Source organism: Mastacembelus armatus, chromosome 3 (genome assembly GCF_900324485.2).
Source record: "Mastacembelus armatus chromosome 3, fMasArm1.2, whole genome shotgun sequence".
Taxonomy (NCBI): domain Eukaryota; kingdom Metazoa; phylum Chordata; class Actinopteri; order Synbranchiformes; family Mastacembelidae; genus Mastacembelus; species Mastacembelus armatus.
The window spans coordinates 5,243,697-5,259,053 of record NC_046635.1 but is presented as its reverse complement, the minus strand read 5'-3'; the positions used below and the strand labels follow the sequence as shown (position 1 = coordinate 5,259,053).

Here is a 15,357-nt window from a genome sequence, read left to right as displayed (position 1 = left end):
CCAAATTATTCGAAGGTGCTGTTAATGACTGGTTACAAGTTCATTTCAGTGTAAACAAAACTCTATGTAGACTAAATTCTATATTTTTGTCAACATTTAACTAATTCCTGCAAGACTGTTTAGTATGCCTGTGACATTTGAGCAGCCTGACTCCTATCTATTTTTGTCACAGCTGCTGGCTTAAGGCTGGACTACTTACAGAGTTACCTTGTTGGTCACCACTGTTGTCCTGGAACGGCTGTTTAGAACAGACTGGTTTACTGAAATATCCAGGTAAAGTTGCTGTCAACTTCACTACCAATTCAATTAACAGCTTGTTCTGCACAGGCACTCTGCTATACTCAGGTATGCAGAGTTTAGTTTGGACATCTCACATGCAGTTGTTTTCATTCTGTGTAGTTATTTGGTGCAGGACTCTTAAAATTGTTTTCTAAATGGTTGATTAATATAGTTAGGAATAGAAAGTGTGGAATTGGGTCTTGTGTGAGTCATGAATGTTTTGTCAACCTCCTTCTGTCCTCCCATAGTCACTCTCCTCATGGACCTGTATGAAATCAGGGGAGGGAGACTGGATGTGATAGCAGAGGAAGCCGAGCACCAAGACAGAGAGTTGACCACCATGGAGCCCCATGATATGGTTTCAGACAGAGGAAGAGGGAGGCCCTGTGAGGCTTCCACCTTTCAGAGGTTCTCTGTCGACACCAACGAGTCACTTCGTTTTGAGCCGTGTGAGGACATCTCACCATCTCCCACTGGGGCAGTAGATGGACGCGATGACAATGACGTGTTTAAGGAGGGAGATATCCAGGTGGGTATCCAGGTCTAAAACAGCTCTGGCCCTTCTTGTTTGAATGAAATATTTCATATTTTCTCATTTTATTTGACTCCAGTTTACGTGTAACGGTTTCACATGGTTCAAATCACTTTTTCAAATGCATCTTGGTAAAAATGTCTACCTAAATACAGACCCAGCAACCAGGATTAGTAGGAAAAAAATCCCCAAAAAACAACTATGTAGTATAACATCCACATTTGTCCTTTTATTTCCCCAAACTAAGCTGTGACATTACACTTAAGGATGGCACATTTACATCTATCATTTCAGATATCTTTGTAGTCACTTCCCAGAAGATGGAGCTGTCTACATGGAAGTTTTTTAACAAACCACATATATGAGCAGAAAGGCCTGACAGCAAAGTCTAAAAAAAAAGTCTACGGCGTGTTACTCATTTGTTACTTTTAATTACTTCTAGTGTGAGATCGTCACGATCAGGAATGAGTTGCAAGAGAAGGTTGCTGAGATGGAGAACTTTGCCAGTCATCTGGAGGAAATCTTTCTCACTGTGGAGGTAAATTTCATCTTTCCATCTTTTAGTTTAGTGAAACAGATGTGTGGGCATTTGGAAGTGCTTCTTTTTAATTATGGTGTTTGTTTTATGGCCAGATGTGAACTTTATTTTTGTAACTGTAAAGTCTATGTAAGTCTCTTGAAGTCAAGAGTCAAATGCATCCATTTCATCCATGGCCTCCTTTCATCTGTCCTACGATCATGTAAATCTATATACAGGAGAATTTTGGCCGTCAGGAGCAGCACTTGGAGCAGCACTACAATGACGTACTACAGACACTGTCTCAGCGATATGATGACAGGGCAGCTGGACTGGAGGAGGAGAAGAAGAGCAAACTGGAAGCTCTGTACGGTCAGCTGCTGACTTGTGGTCAGACACTGGATGCCACCAAGGAGCTCATCGAGGAGGCTCAGGAGATCTACCGCAACCAGGACAAGAGGCTTTTTCTGAAGGTGTCCTACCTTCTGTGTGTACATGTGTGTTCTTCAGCCAGTCATAAGAATGTGCAGATTACAAGTGTATACATGATAAATAGTGCTGGGTTGTTTATTTTTCCTTTTCCTAATTAGGGATTATTCATCTACATTTCTTTGCTTTGTTGTTAAAATGCTCTCTTTGACCTTTACTGACAGGCAGTTATGCCCACCATTAAAAGGTAATTATGATGCTGCTCAAGGAGTATGCCACATTATGTGGCGCTGCACTGGCAGTGAATGTGGTGTGATTTCAAAAGACTAACCATTAATGGCACTGGAAGACTGCATCTACTGCATTATTGATTACATGTGCTTTTTCCCGTAGTTTCAGACTAATATGATGTAAGTAAGTGCATTTTCAGCATGAACTTAAATAAAAGTAGTTTGACATAAACTCCTTACTCAAGATCCACTTACTAGAAATTCAAGATGCACTTACTAGCTTTTCAAAGGATTGACATGACATAGTTTTCCATGACATAACTGACAACTGAGCAAAATCGATCCAATACAGAAGACCACAAAATGTTGCTGAAGACTAGTAATTGGGCTTTTAGTTTTTAAATATTTTTTGTAAAACTGACAATTTTTACCTGATGCATGGCATGACACAAACTGCTTTACCTTTATGTTAAATATTTGCATTTTGAGTTCTTTTTTTCTTTTTGTCCTACACTAGAATTGAGGACTTTGCCAAAGGGGAGACCGACCTCACCTTGTCTACAGATCTTGAGTTTAACACACCGCTTGCGGACCTGTCAGATGTCAAAGCCATGATGGACTCAATCAATGTTGTTCCAGGTAGGATTTACAAGCCACTCTGCCAGTTGACATCCTTTACCACCCATCGATCAGCACAGTACACAGACAAAGGCTATCTTTAACATGCATGACAATCTGTGGTGTGGTGGTTGCCCAGAGACAATTAATAATTTACTAGTTTTGTGTTTTTATACACAGGATGCCAACCAGTGTGTCAACAATTGCTTAATGATTTAAAGACCATTCAATAAAGAGAGACTAAACATGGTGGTGTTAATTGTGATGGGTTACCAGGTTGCAATGTCCAGGGACCAGTATGATATGAGGAACATAGACATCGTTCAAATGAAATCTTAGTGAAATCAGAATTGTGAATGTAGGGACTTTGACGATGTGGGAAAGTGGAAGTGACTCCAAAGAGTAGAGCAAGAAAAAACAACAGAAATTCATCCTGTAAAGAATTAAAAGCAAAATGTTAGAGGAGAGAAAAAGCTTTGAACATTTACCAGAGGTCATATCAGTGTATTGTACATTTTTTTTATATTTGAATTTTATAAATACAGCTCCGTCTGCCCCAGTAATCAACCCCCAGATTCCCAACTCTGCCACAGAGATGTCCCTGCGTGTGTGCTGGAGCTTGTTTTCAGATGACACAGTCGAGTACTATGAGCTTTACTACAGGCCAGTGCTGGAGGACACACCAGCAGACAGCAACAGTGAACTATATGGTACAACACAAAGACACTGATTCCAGATTCACATTGCATGAAAACATCTATAGTCAAAATAATATTTAATGATGCAGGAATCTCTGATTCCTCTGAAGGACTGTAGTGACAGCCACAATTAAATATCTGCTTGCTTTTCAGTAAGCAAAGTAAAAGTGAAGGAGACCCACTGCACTGTGACAGATCTGCTGCCCAATGCTCAGTATGAGCTGTGGGTGACAGCTACCAACACCACTGGCATCAGCCCAGCGAGCGAGAAGGCCTTATACATGACAGGTAATCAATGCCATTAAACTATTGACATAATTGTTCTGTTGCCTTAGGATGTCCCCTAAAATCACTAGATGCATTTTTCTTTATTTTATAAGTAGTCTGGTTTTGCATGATTGATGTTAGAGAAAATAAAGTATAAATTATTTCTCCCTAGTGCCGTCACCCCCACTGATCAAGCAGAGGGAGTGCACCAGCTGTCCAGAGGCTGCTTTGATCCGCTGGGAGTCGGGAAACACCAACCCAGTAGACTCTTATACTGTGGAGCTCAGTGAGATGGGTACTGATGGCACAGAGAATGCTATTACTGAGTAAGAACTGTGTTACTATGCATTCATTGAATTGTAAAGTCTTTTTAAAAGTTGACACAAAGTTAAAAGAAGAATGCCCCACTGGATATGCAGACCTTTAAAGATGCAGTATCCAATGAAAGCTTTTGGTGCAATACATCCATAAAGAAGCCTATTAGTACTTGCCTGGGTCCCACAGTTATAGAGCTTCTGAACCAAGACACACTCTGTCCTAGAAAATCTATTCTTAGCTCCTTCACTAATGTTTGCCTCAGCAAAAATATTGTCCTTGCATTTGGAGTCATTTTAATTTTTCATCCGGTCACTTTGAATAGCTTGTGTGCTTTTTGGCACAGATGAACATAAACTATCCTAACTGAAATGGGTCCAAACATGGTAGGTTCCTATTTATCTAACAAGTATTTCAAAAATTGTGAGACAGTTATTTATTATATCATAGACGGGCTATTTTAAGGCTCTGTCCTTTTGTAGAGTTATGAGAATACAGTAAAAACCTTGTCTCATTGGTTAATGCCCCAGGTCTGTTGTAGCTGTGCCCACCTGTCAGTGTCTGATCCAGCTGCAGGCAGGACGTCATTACCTCATCTCTGTGAGAGCAGTCAATATTGGCGGGCCCAGCGACAGGAGTGAAATTATTACTGTCTCCACAACAGGTGAGAAGCATCCTAGATCAGTCAGTACTTTTGGGCAGCAATGGAACATTTCTTTACATAATTTACTATTAAGTAGCTCTTCACAATTAAAAAATATTTATATTTATACAAATATCAAGTGCTGGAAGATTTGTTTTTATAATTAATCAGCCCCTCTGGACCATGTGTGGGTCCAGATCCCAAAACTTGGAACCACTGCTTAGACATGCAGGTGGTCAAGGTAGAACTAATTTCAACTGCAATTAATTCATTTAAATGTAGGGTAGTTTAATCTTTAGTAAGACATCATATTCTATATACTGCTGTATTTTTTTTTTATAGTATCTTCATCTGAAAAGTGACTTCGAACTGGGGTGGAGTATAAATTAGCATTAAACATAAATATTCAATGCAAATGCTTCACAGCACTTTAGCAAATATACTTACTTTCTACTTTTTTGTTTTTTTGGCACATTCGTATGATGAGTAACGACATTTGTAAACCTGTGCAGGTACATTCTTCTATCTCCTGGAGGACACTGCTCATCCTTGCCTGTCCATCTCTGAAGATGGCTTCACTATATTTTATGGAGACGAGGAGCTGCCAATTAGTGCTATGGCCTTAGATGATAACACCTTTACCAGGTAAAGTATACTATGGCTAAAGATAATGGGAACTTTTAAGATGACCTTTTGGGTGGGTAGATATGAAAAATAATGTGTGTGTGTGTGTACAGGTGTGTGGCAGTCCTGGGGGATGTGATTCCAGTGCGAGGCAGGCATTACTGGGAAGTTGAGGTGGATGACGGGACAGAATTTAGAATCGGAGTTGCATATGAGGACACAGAGAGGAGTTCGTACCTTGGAGCCAACAATACCTCCTGGTGTATGAGACACATTCTCACTCCATCCAGGTAATAATGCACCACATTTGTTTAATTAGCACCACTGTGGATATTTTGGCTTTTTTGCCTGTTTGATAGTAGCGGTGAACTCAGGAAGAGTGAGGACAGGGAAAGGTTTGATGGCCCAGAGTCCAAATGTGAGCATTGCAGTTGCGTGATATGTAGTTAATCATTTGATCCTCCCACCGCCAGATCCTCTCTTGACAGCTTTTGAAGCTTCTGCTACAGGAGGGAGACTTTACAGACAACCCAGATGTACAGCATTATTATATACAGTGAATTTTAGATATGCTCTCTATCTGCAATGACAACACTTGCTAAGCAAATCCAAACTAATGAGGACTTCTGTTAAGAGTTTTAAAGCACTCTAAACCATACAACCTCTAAAACATTCTATTTTGGTTATATCAGTGCTTTGTCATTTCCATATTTTGTCATCCCCATTTAAGTCTGTGGCAGAAGCATGAGTTACTACTTGGGTTTTTCAAAAATGATTTCACTCACTGAAACAGCTTTTTGCACAAGTTTGTCCAGCTGAGGCTAGACTCAGTGGAGGTTGTGGTGGAGAGATGCACACAGAAAACAGTAGAGGCCATCCTGAAATACACTGACCATCCCTTTCACAACAGCCTGATGGACCAGAGAAGCAGCTGCAGTGGGCGATTCACCTCACTGTGCTGCAGAACTTATCCCCACTGCTATCACGCTCTACAACACCTTAACCATTGGCAGATGCCGACTGACTCTCACTACTGACTGACTAACAAGACTGAAGAATAAAGTTTATCTTACCTTGGAGCTCTATGTAAAAAGTACTTTACAAGGCAACAGCAATAATTATACCATTATATTTGCCACAATGAGTAAGTAAAAGTTTGAACAAAATGCAAGGATTAAAAATAGCCCTGAGGATGATGAGAAACTAGCTTTGAATTTCCAGCCAATCTGATGTCTGAATTATGTTGATCCTCCGAGGGACTACTATTGCAGTTCATCTAAACTGGGCCAAGGCAGTATTTATAGCACAAGAAATTTTCCTCTCCTAAATGGAAAAAAATTGCAAAACTAGACCCCACTGACAGGAGAAAGGCATGCCGGTGAGTATCTGTTACTTTATAAAGTGTTGCTATGGCAACTCTTCTTGGAACAAAAGGAGGACAGTTGAATCGTCACATTTAGCAAAACATTCAGTGGCACATCACATGAGCCCTGAATGCAGCTTCCACCGTCGGCATCTTGGTGTTTCTGCCTACGCACAATTTAACAATGAGACTTCTCATTTTCGTTAATCGTGTGGATGGTTTGTGATTCAGAACCTGCTTTTTTAGTAGCTGACAGGCAGGAAAAAAAACTTTATATTATATTCTGTAGTGTGTATTCTTTGTTATACACAATCTGAATGTCTGCTTTTTTAGGCATAAATATGAATTTCTACACAACGGCTGGAGCCCTGACCTGAGGATTACAGTGAACCCAGTGCGGATAGGAGTGGCACTGGACTACAAGGGGGGGACTCTCTCCTTCTTTAATGTGGATCTGGACCAACACCTTTACACCTTCCACTGTCACTTCCAAAATTATGTCTACCCCTGCTTTGGCCTGGACAGCCCAGGAGCTCTTACTGTACACAACAGCATAGAGGCTCCTGATTATGCATTCATATGACATGAATAATCCAGTATTACAGTAAAATAAAAGCCAGGGTCAGTAAGAAGTGATGTAACTTTTGTTTTTAATTCTTGCCCCAGTTCTGGGTGACATTCTTGAAAAAGAAAACCATAACATTATGAACACCAATATACATTTTTTAAAAAAAGCTTTATCTGCAGTATAAAATGTGTGGGCTCCCAAGGCAAATAGGGGTTTTCAGTTGTTTTTATTATTGTATTCCATGGGAACAGGCATACACCATTTTCCAAAATAAGAAAAAGTGTCAATAAACTTTACAATATGTATTTATATCATCAGTAACTGCAGCTGACCAAGTTTTGAAAACGTAATAAGGGGCTTGTTTTTATTAACAAAAGATGAACTGAAATTTGTTTAAAAGAAAATCAATTTGTAGTTATTATACAATTATATTTCACATTAAAAGGAAAAATCCACCCTGAATATTGTCACACTGTTAAAATACTTACTGAAGATTTGTTTTGCTTTTCTGGACCTATTGCGATGTGTGTACAGAAAATGTGAGAGAAGCAAGTGCACATTTTATAGTCAGACTCTTGCAGTATAGACAGCTTCCATCAAAATAGCAGTAAAAAAATAAATTTTAAAAAAATGGGAGAAGAAATCTGTATTTTCAAAGACATTTCTCCAAATTCGCAGCTAACATGTAGCCGCAACGTGCTGAATTTTAAGTCACGTAGCTACAAACGACATATATGCACAATGACGCTAGTTGGCAAGCTAAATGTATTTCTACATTTTCTTAATAAGGGGCACATATTTAAATAAGCCACTGACTATAACCAACTGGTTCACACCTGTTGTGTGAGGCGTACCAGAAAAGGGATTCTGATCGATGCATGAAGAAAGTAAACAGAAGTACACTATAAAAAAAAACTACACCAGGACAAGTGAACTAAAGTGGTCTTTAAGAATCCAGGTAAACAAGAAACAGCAAGAACAGATGACAATTCAGTGACTATTAGTGTATTTTTTTTGCGCCTTCAACCTGCTTTTTAGTAATCATTTGGACAGTTGCGTAACAGTGTAAGAAGCCTGATCACCTGTTTTAAAGTCCAAAAATCTGTCAGTACATGAAGCACTACCAGACATTTCAAATTAATGTTGTGGAGATTAACAGAAAATGATGTCTGCTTGAATGATAGAAAACCTTTAACTATTTTCATCTAATGTAACTGATCATTGTAGTAAATGGGTAGTGCATGGCAAAACACTAGGATAGTACCAAAACAGTGCATGCTAATGTGAAGGTGGATTTTTCCTTTCATGAGGTTTGGGTTTGAGAACTGTGTTCATATACTGAATGTAGACTTTGTGTTGCTGGGTATCCTGGACAATGGGGATGGGGAGGGGCAGGGGTTATGAGTTTTCTGGCTTACTGCTGTGGGTGTCCTCTTCATCGGAGGAATCTCCTCCATAGGGCACTAGCCCTGACGCATCTTCATCCACTTTAGACCTCTTCTCCCACACCACATCTGTAAGGGCACCAACACCTGTAAGGGCACAGTAAAATGGAGAGGGAGAGAGAGAAAAAAGTACAAAGAAGGTGGGAAATATAAGACATGAAAACACAAAAAGAGAAGGGAAGAGACAAAGCAAGAGAACAAAACAAAAAAGAAACCCATTGAAGAGCCCCATGTTAGCGGTGGTTTTTGAGTTGGTTTGATCCACAGCCAGGGGCGGGAAGATATCAAATGAAACGGCAGCACAGCACACATCCATTACAGGCAGGTCCGGGACACATGTTGAGAGAGAAAACAAGGGAAAGACAAAAAACATATACAAGAAGAGCATGTTAGTGGGTTCTACCAGTGAACAGATTCACACAGGTCTCCACTCCTCCCCCATTCCTCCATGAGGGGAGATGCCTTTTCATGCAACAGACAACTCCACAGAAGAAATGTCTGAATACTCAGGCTCTCTGAATACTAGTAAGTAAACACATGCATACCCACTGATGCGGCGCTACTGGGCAGGCTGGCTGGATCATCTGTCAACGTGTCTCTCTGTCTTTTGCGTGAAACAGGGACGGGAGCCACAAAGGGAGGTGGTGGTGGAGGCATCAGAATCCTGAAGACAGAAAAACATCAATATCCACTAAAGATTCCCAAAGAATAGCAAAGAGAGGAAATCTATTAACAGACCGTTCTTTGACATTTCCCTCTCCCACACCACGGGCAGGAAGTGCAGACTCCTGTTGAGCAAGACCCTCTGGAGAGTGACTGGGGGGCTTAACAAAAAAGGTACAAATAAAAACTAACATAAAAGAAATGTGATGCTGGTCAAAGCCTGTTAGCATGGGAAAACATTTCCAAATGCTTTGAGGTGTTTATTTTTATACTTAAAGGGTGAAACTGATAGATTTTATACAAAAGCATAATAGAATATAACTCTTTCTGTAACTGTTGTGGCAGTGATAATTGAAAGGCAATTATATTTTATTGAAAAGCAGTGGTGTTACTCTTCTGCTAACCTGTTCTTCTTTAGTCCCCTCCAGGAAATGACGTTTGGGACTTCCGGAGTCAAGGAGAGGTTCTTCAAGCTCCACTGTCGCACTGCTGCCAGGATCCTTAAGTAAAGCAAAATCAACCCAGACACTGATTCTACTGCAGGATCTTACAAATTTCAACTTTATTTAAGGCCTTGATACATCTGAACAACATGCGCTCAAAGCGTTTTAACAATGAGCCTGAGATATGTGTGGAGATTTAAAATGGTGCTGAAGTTACTAAATGTGGTAGCATTAATCTGTGGTAATTACCTGGGCTAGATAGGGATGCGGTTTCCTAGGACACACAGGGTACTGAACCATTGCCTGAGAAGATGGAGGGTTTGTCGACATGTTAGAATGACTTGGGGGACCATTTGCATTACTCCAATAACCACGATCTCCTGGATACGCTGAATAGCCGCCAGCAAACCCATTCGATGGGTAGTTATACCAGGACCCCTGGTTAGAGTAATTGCTATTAGGTGGAAATCCATGTGCTGCATATGCTGAAATGAAAGTATAGAATGTGGAGTTAATAGCATATATCACATGGATCCACAATAGGGTCTTTTGAAAAATGTGACCTACTATTGCAAATTACTGTGGAGCCACTTAAGATGTCAAGGGAGGATTAATTACCGCAAGAAGAATGCAGGCAGTTAGTGCAAGATTTTTGGTCACTGTTTTAATTTGCCCATTTACAAGACGTAAAAGAAAACTCACGTTGTGCTGAGCCTGTGGCTGTGTACATCGACATCATTTGGGCATGTTCAGCTTTCACCTGAAGAATGAGGGTGGAAAAAAAGAAATGTGAAAAGCTAAATCAAAATCAGCAAAGACTCCAGCGACTTATTTTCAACACTTGCTTTGTAGGTAGCTGCAGAGCACTAAGAACCTCTCTCTGGAGATCATGTGGTTCACACTACCACTTTTACTTTTGGAGGTGAGTATCAGTGAATACTATATGCTTTAATAGTTTCACCTTCTTATACCTCCTTTTAGGCTATCATTGAATTCAGTTAAACGCCACAACCTATTTACAGTAACAAAATTATAAACTTACAGTTTCCAGCAGACTCTCTGTGAGTTTCTTTGCTGCCTCCAATCCAGCTGCGTTTGGGTGACTGTAACACAAAAAGAACCACAGTTAAATAGGACACAACACAGAGCAAAAGAAAAAAAAAAAAACATTTTAGCATTTAGATGAAAGCATGAATCTTAGATAGCAGCTGCAGTAAAAAAAAAAAAAAAAGAGGAAAAAAAAAAAAAAAACTATGTTGTTTAAGCTAAGATTTTTTTTTGATGTGGCCTGTTTAGCAACATCCAAAGTGATGTGAAGTAAATATGATACTTACTGTATCTATTATTTAACTGCCTATAGCAGCTTTCGACTTGACTTGATTTTCTTGGTTTTTCATTAGGGGATAGTACCTTGTAGCAGGTACTTTTTTAGTACCTCCTCAGTCGAGGCTCTAAGCAAGCTGAGCCAATACTAAAATGTGACGTCAAACTGTGGGCCGCCGATCGGCCATCAGAGTGACATCACTGGAAGAGTCATGAGCACTACATCCGACTGTGTGCAACACGAGAATTATCTAAACCAAGTTGAGTCGAATAGTGCTAAAACTGTGTAATGAAAAAGGGGCATATCTGTCCAGCAAGTCAGCTCAAGCAGTTAGGTTTAAAAAGCTATCACCATAACCACAGAAAGTTGAATTTGAAATTTTAAAAAAATTGCAGAAATGAGCATCTACAATGAACATACCTGATGTAGACATAAAGGGGCTCAAAAGATTCTCGTTTGGATGCTTGTTCAATGTAGCCAGAACCTTTACCCCTGAGGAAGACACGAGCCCCTGTCTCTGTCTGGATGTGACTCAGGTATGAACCTCCTGGTCCCTCAACCTTTTCATTGACATTGAACGAAGACAATGCCTGGTCCAGACCCACAAAAATCTTTGTGTGCACAAAACTCTGAGGGTGATAAAAAAATCTGATTTATTAAAATGCCCTGTGTATTTATGTTTTTTTACTGACACCTAAAGTAAGTTTGACTAGAGATAGAACAGCTCTGTAAGCAGATGCAGTAATCCAAGGCTTTTCCCTGTAGGCCAGGGATGTTCTCTCTGCTATTTAATTTGGGAGGTGGGTATCAGTAAAGGCAACATAGTCTTCATTTGCCTCACTTTCTTTACCTCCATTTGTAAAATACTGACTCTAGATACAATGAGATGCCAGTCTGTATAATTAACTTCAAACACATTTTACTTTGGATGCTGATTCATTACTTTGTTTGGCAGTGTTTACGGCTGTTTATATGGTGGAGAAACAAAATAAACCAGTGATTCAAAGTAATTATGAAATGAGTATTAGTTTCTAATAGCTTGAACGTTATATCTGCCTACCCCTGAATGAGGAGCTGCAGGCCGATGTCCCTGGCCTGGCACTGAGTTCGTGTTGGGCATTCGTGGCACAGGAGAGGGAATGACAGGCCGGGGAGGCTGAGGGTAGAGTGTGAGCGGAGGCATTACAGGCACCTGTTGCCCGCCTGATGCTGCCGAGGCCCTCATCACATCCTCAGAGATGATCTCCTTTATTCTCATCACAGCTTCTGATGTAGCAGAAAAGTCAGTAACGTTTTGACATCAACCATATTCAATTATTTGCCACAAAAAACAAGACTTTGAGATGCTTATGGCATTTGTGAATTACATTAGGTTACAATGGCATAGTCATACTGAACAAATGGTACTTACTGTTGACCTGTTCTTGGGTCTTTCCCTGGACATGCAAATATAAAGGTCTTTGTCTAAAAGAAAGCAAATTAAAACTGTCATTGGCAACACAGCATTTATGTTCTTTGAACCTCTGAACATCTGTTCTTTTTCCCCTTATTTTAACACTGAAGAATATAACTTACATGCTAGTTGACCAATTTAACTTGGGTTACACAGACATTGCATATTGTGAATATACTGAGATTATCTTGGACAGCAATACGAAACAAAACTGTTTTCCCTTAGGACAGAGATCGTTTGGTTGGTAACACCTAATAAAAAAAACAAACTGTAAGATCGAGATTTTTTTTTTTTTTAATGAAACATTCATACACACCATATAGCTAGCCTGGAATCAGGTTAACCATTTTTAGCCAAGAGTGATGTGAAACAAGGTCATGTCGTATTACATACCCTCCCGATTTTTCCTTTTCAGCTTCAGTCATGTAATGACCTTTTGTTGAGATGACTGCTCCACTAAACTGTCGGATCTGAAGAAGGTAATAAGAAATTTGATCTGAACATTTAAAAGATTTTCAGACATTTATTTATGCATTCAAAGTATCAAACTATTTTATCACACACCTCATTTTTCACTACTGTGGTGTATCATATGACACTGCTATAGCCAAGTTCCACTTACCTCCTCCTGTGTTTTTCCTTTAGTAAGAAGATCCCTGCAATTTAGGGGTACATCGTTTATGTCGACCTCTGTGACCACCATCTCCTCTGTAGCAGCTGGCACAGGCAGAACTGGAGGGGTCTAAAAGACGTAAAACGGGAAGGAAAACTATAAACCTCTATAATGACAACATTAACACGACATATGAAAAAGTTATTTGCTAAAGATTTTCAACTCACATGCACCTTTGCAAGTAATGGTGGAGGAGTCAACAGTTTTCCTTTTGCCATTAACATTGCATTTATTTTAGCAGCCATGGCTGCAGCCATTTCAACTCCTCCCTGAGGCACTGGTCTGTCTTCTGTCTGTGGCGACTGGGAAACTGTGCAGACTGAACTAGCAGTGCTGACAACTCCTGATAAAGGGATGGATGCATTTCCACCACTACTCTGTTGCCTCACATCTACACTCTGTTTGGGCTGGGCTGGCTGATCCCATCGGCTGGTTAGGCACCTAAGAATAAAGCAAGCAAAACACTCAAAAAGAAAAACTAAGACAAAATAAAAAACAAACAAAATATACATAATGTAAAAGTATCTACAACTCAGGAGATTTGGAGAAAGTATAAAAGCAAAAGTCACAACATCACAATAGATATTTCTGTTTGAATCTTAGATGGGGGTGAAATATATCAACATTATCTAACATCAGCTAAAGTAAAAACAGTTAAGTTAGTGAAACCACGTTTTATACCACCAAGTGTTGTATGAAAAACGAGCGACACGTTTTTCCCTTGGTACTTGTACCTTTGGTTTAAACAGAACTACTTCTACATTCTGTTATTTAAAACATAAGAAAATGGTCGAAGGATCATACTGAATAATTAAATCCTTGGAATAGCTGTGTACTGCAGCCAACCGTATGCTAACGCTACGTTAAATATCTTAACATAAAAGTGATATTCCTTTGGAGTCACGAAGTTCAGTTCGTTAATAAAATGCCTTCTGTTGCACATACTACAAGAGCGGTTGTATTTTGTGCTATTGCTGTGGTTAGACGTGAAGCTTTGCGACGCTATTGCTAAGTTTAATCCTAGCTAAGCTAACTACGGCTAAAGTTAGCCTAACTCATTCAGCAGCTAACGCCGAACTAATTAGCAGATTATAATCATGTTGGTATTCATACCTGTGTAAGACTTGAATAATGTCTATGAGTATTTTGGTACAATAGTCTCAGACCAACTAGCTCTAGCTCCTGATACCTTTAAAAGCACAAATGATAAGCTGTGCTAGCAGGCCACGATCGTGCTAACAGCTTTGACCGGCTACAGTTAACTTAGCTGGCTAACTTGCTAGACGGTACAAATGTGGTTCGTTTAGCTAGCTCCCCATATTTTATTAACACGAACAAAACAAATGAACACTTACGGTGTTTGTCCAGTCATTCCCGAAGACATATCACCCCACTACTAAAGCCGCAGTAAATCTAAAGCAGTTTTTAAAAGAGCTGACGCCGGACGACGGAAGCCATAGGTCTGCTCTCTCTGACGATTTCTTCTGACGACTTGTCGCAAAGTCTGACCCGTGTTTGCTCGTCTGCTACCACGTTACGTAACACAATCTTAGGTCATGTTAAAACCATACCTATTTTGGACAGCACGGATTGCAGCGTAAAATCTAGCTGTCATGATTATCCTATAAAAAGCCAAAAGCACCTTATTTTCATGGGTTCGTGGCCTTGGCGAGATTAAGATTTTGGGAAAAGTATATAGCCCCAACTAGGTAGACCCAGGACCATTTGTGGGCTCTCATGAGGTGCATCAGAAATAAAAGTGTGAAAGAATAAAAGGGTGAGACGTGAAATCGGGAATAACAAAAACTTTCACTTGTTTGTTTAAAAAGTGCCACAAATGAAAAAGCAGATGGGCCATGGAATGACTTGGGCAGCTAAAAAGGTGTTATTAATATGTGATATATACGTAATTAAAACTATTTCTTTCAGCTGGATGCCTTGTTAAAATGAGGCAGTGAAACAGTTTTTATCACAGATTTAAAGTCGAGGTAGCCTATAAATAACAAGACACCAATCAAGAGCCAGATCCATCAATGTGATTTAGAGATCAGCCACCATTGTTTACTGTTTACCTGAGTCTTTTTAACCACAATCTCATTTATTTATACCCTGTCATCACAAGGTATACATTCTCCAGCTTATATGTGCTTTATAGGCTAGATGATATGACTGCATATGTTTGAAATGATTTTTTAAAATCTTGTTTCAGCAAACTTAAAGAGAGCAAATTTCACAACACACATTCTTCCTCTTACAAATGAAAAGCTGAAATA

General features: G+C 39.7%; 2 protein-coding genes across 3 annotated transcripts; one reads left to right on the top strand and one right to left on the bottom strand.

Annotated features, from left to right (window-relative positions):
- The first annotated feature begins 23 nt into the window (after nucleotides 1-23).
- On the top strand, nucleotides 24-7,691 carry fsd2 (fibronectin type III and SPRY domain containing 2). The gene is made up of 13 exons (XM_026320063.2): nucleotides 24-273; nucleotides 528-808; nucleotides 1,254-1,349; nucleotides 1,568-1,801; nucleotides 1,982-2,004; nucleotides 2,505-2,626; nucleotides 3,151-3,315; nucleotides 3,457-3,591; nucleotides 3,743-3,896; nucleotides 4,416-4,549; nucleotides 5,041-5,173; nucleotides 5,266-5,442; nucleotides 6,849-7,691. The coding sequence occupies exons 2-13, from the start codon at nucleotides 539-541 to the stop codon at nucleotides 7,096-7,098; spliced, it is 1,893 nt and encodes a 630-aa protein (XP_026175848.1). The 5' UTR covers nucleotides 24-273; nucleotides 528-538; the 3' UTR covers nucleotides 7,099-7,691.
- On the bottom strand, nucleotides 7,149-14,574 carry LOC113137992 (KH homology domain-containing protein 4-like). 2 transcript variants are annotated; one of them, XM_026320064.1, is made up of 14 exons: nucleotides 14,440-14,574; nucleotides 13,252-13,525; nucleotides 13,034-13,153; nucleotides 12,805-12,881; nucleotides 12,370-12,422; nucleotides 12,019-12,224; nucleotides 11,379-11,587; nucleotides 10,677-10,737; nucleotides 10,337-10,394; nucleotides 9,884-10,119; nucleotides 9,596-9,691; nucleotides 9,267-9,352; nucleotides 9,074-9,192; nucleotides 7,149-8,615 (listed from the first exon to the last, which is right to left on the bottom strand). In XM_026320064.1, the coding sequence occupies exons 1-14, from the start codon at nucleotides 14,466-14,468 to the stop codon at nucleotides 8,482-8,484; spliced, it is 1,758 nt and encodes a 585-aa protein (XP_026175849.1). In that variant the 5' UTR covers nucleotides 14,469-14,574; the 3' UTR covers nucleotides 7,149-8,481. The 2 variants fall into 2 exon arrangements, with proteins under 2 accessions (XP_026175849.1, XP_026175851.1); XM_026320066.1 differs by having other exon boundaries at nucleotides 13,258-13,525.
- Between the last annotated feature and the right edge of the window lie 783 nt (nucleotides 14,575-15,357).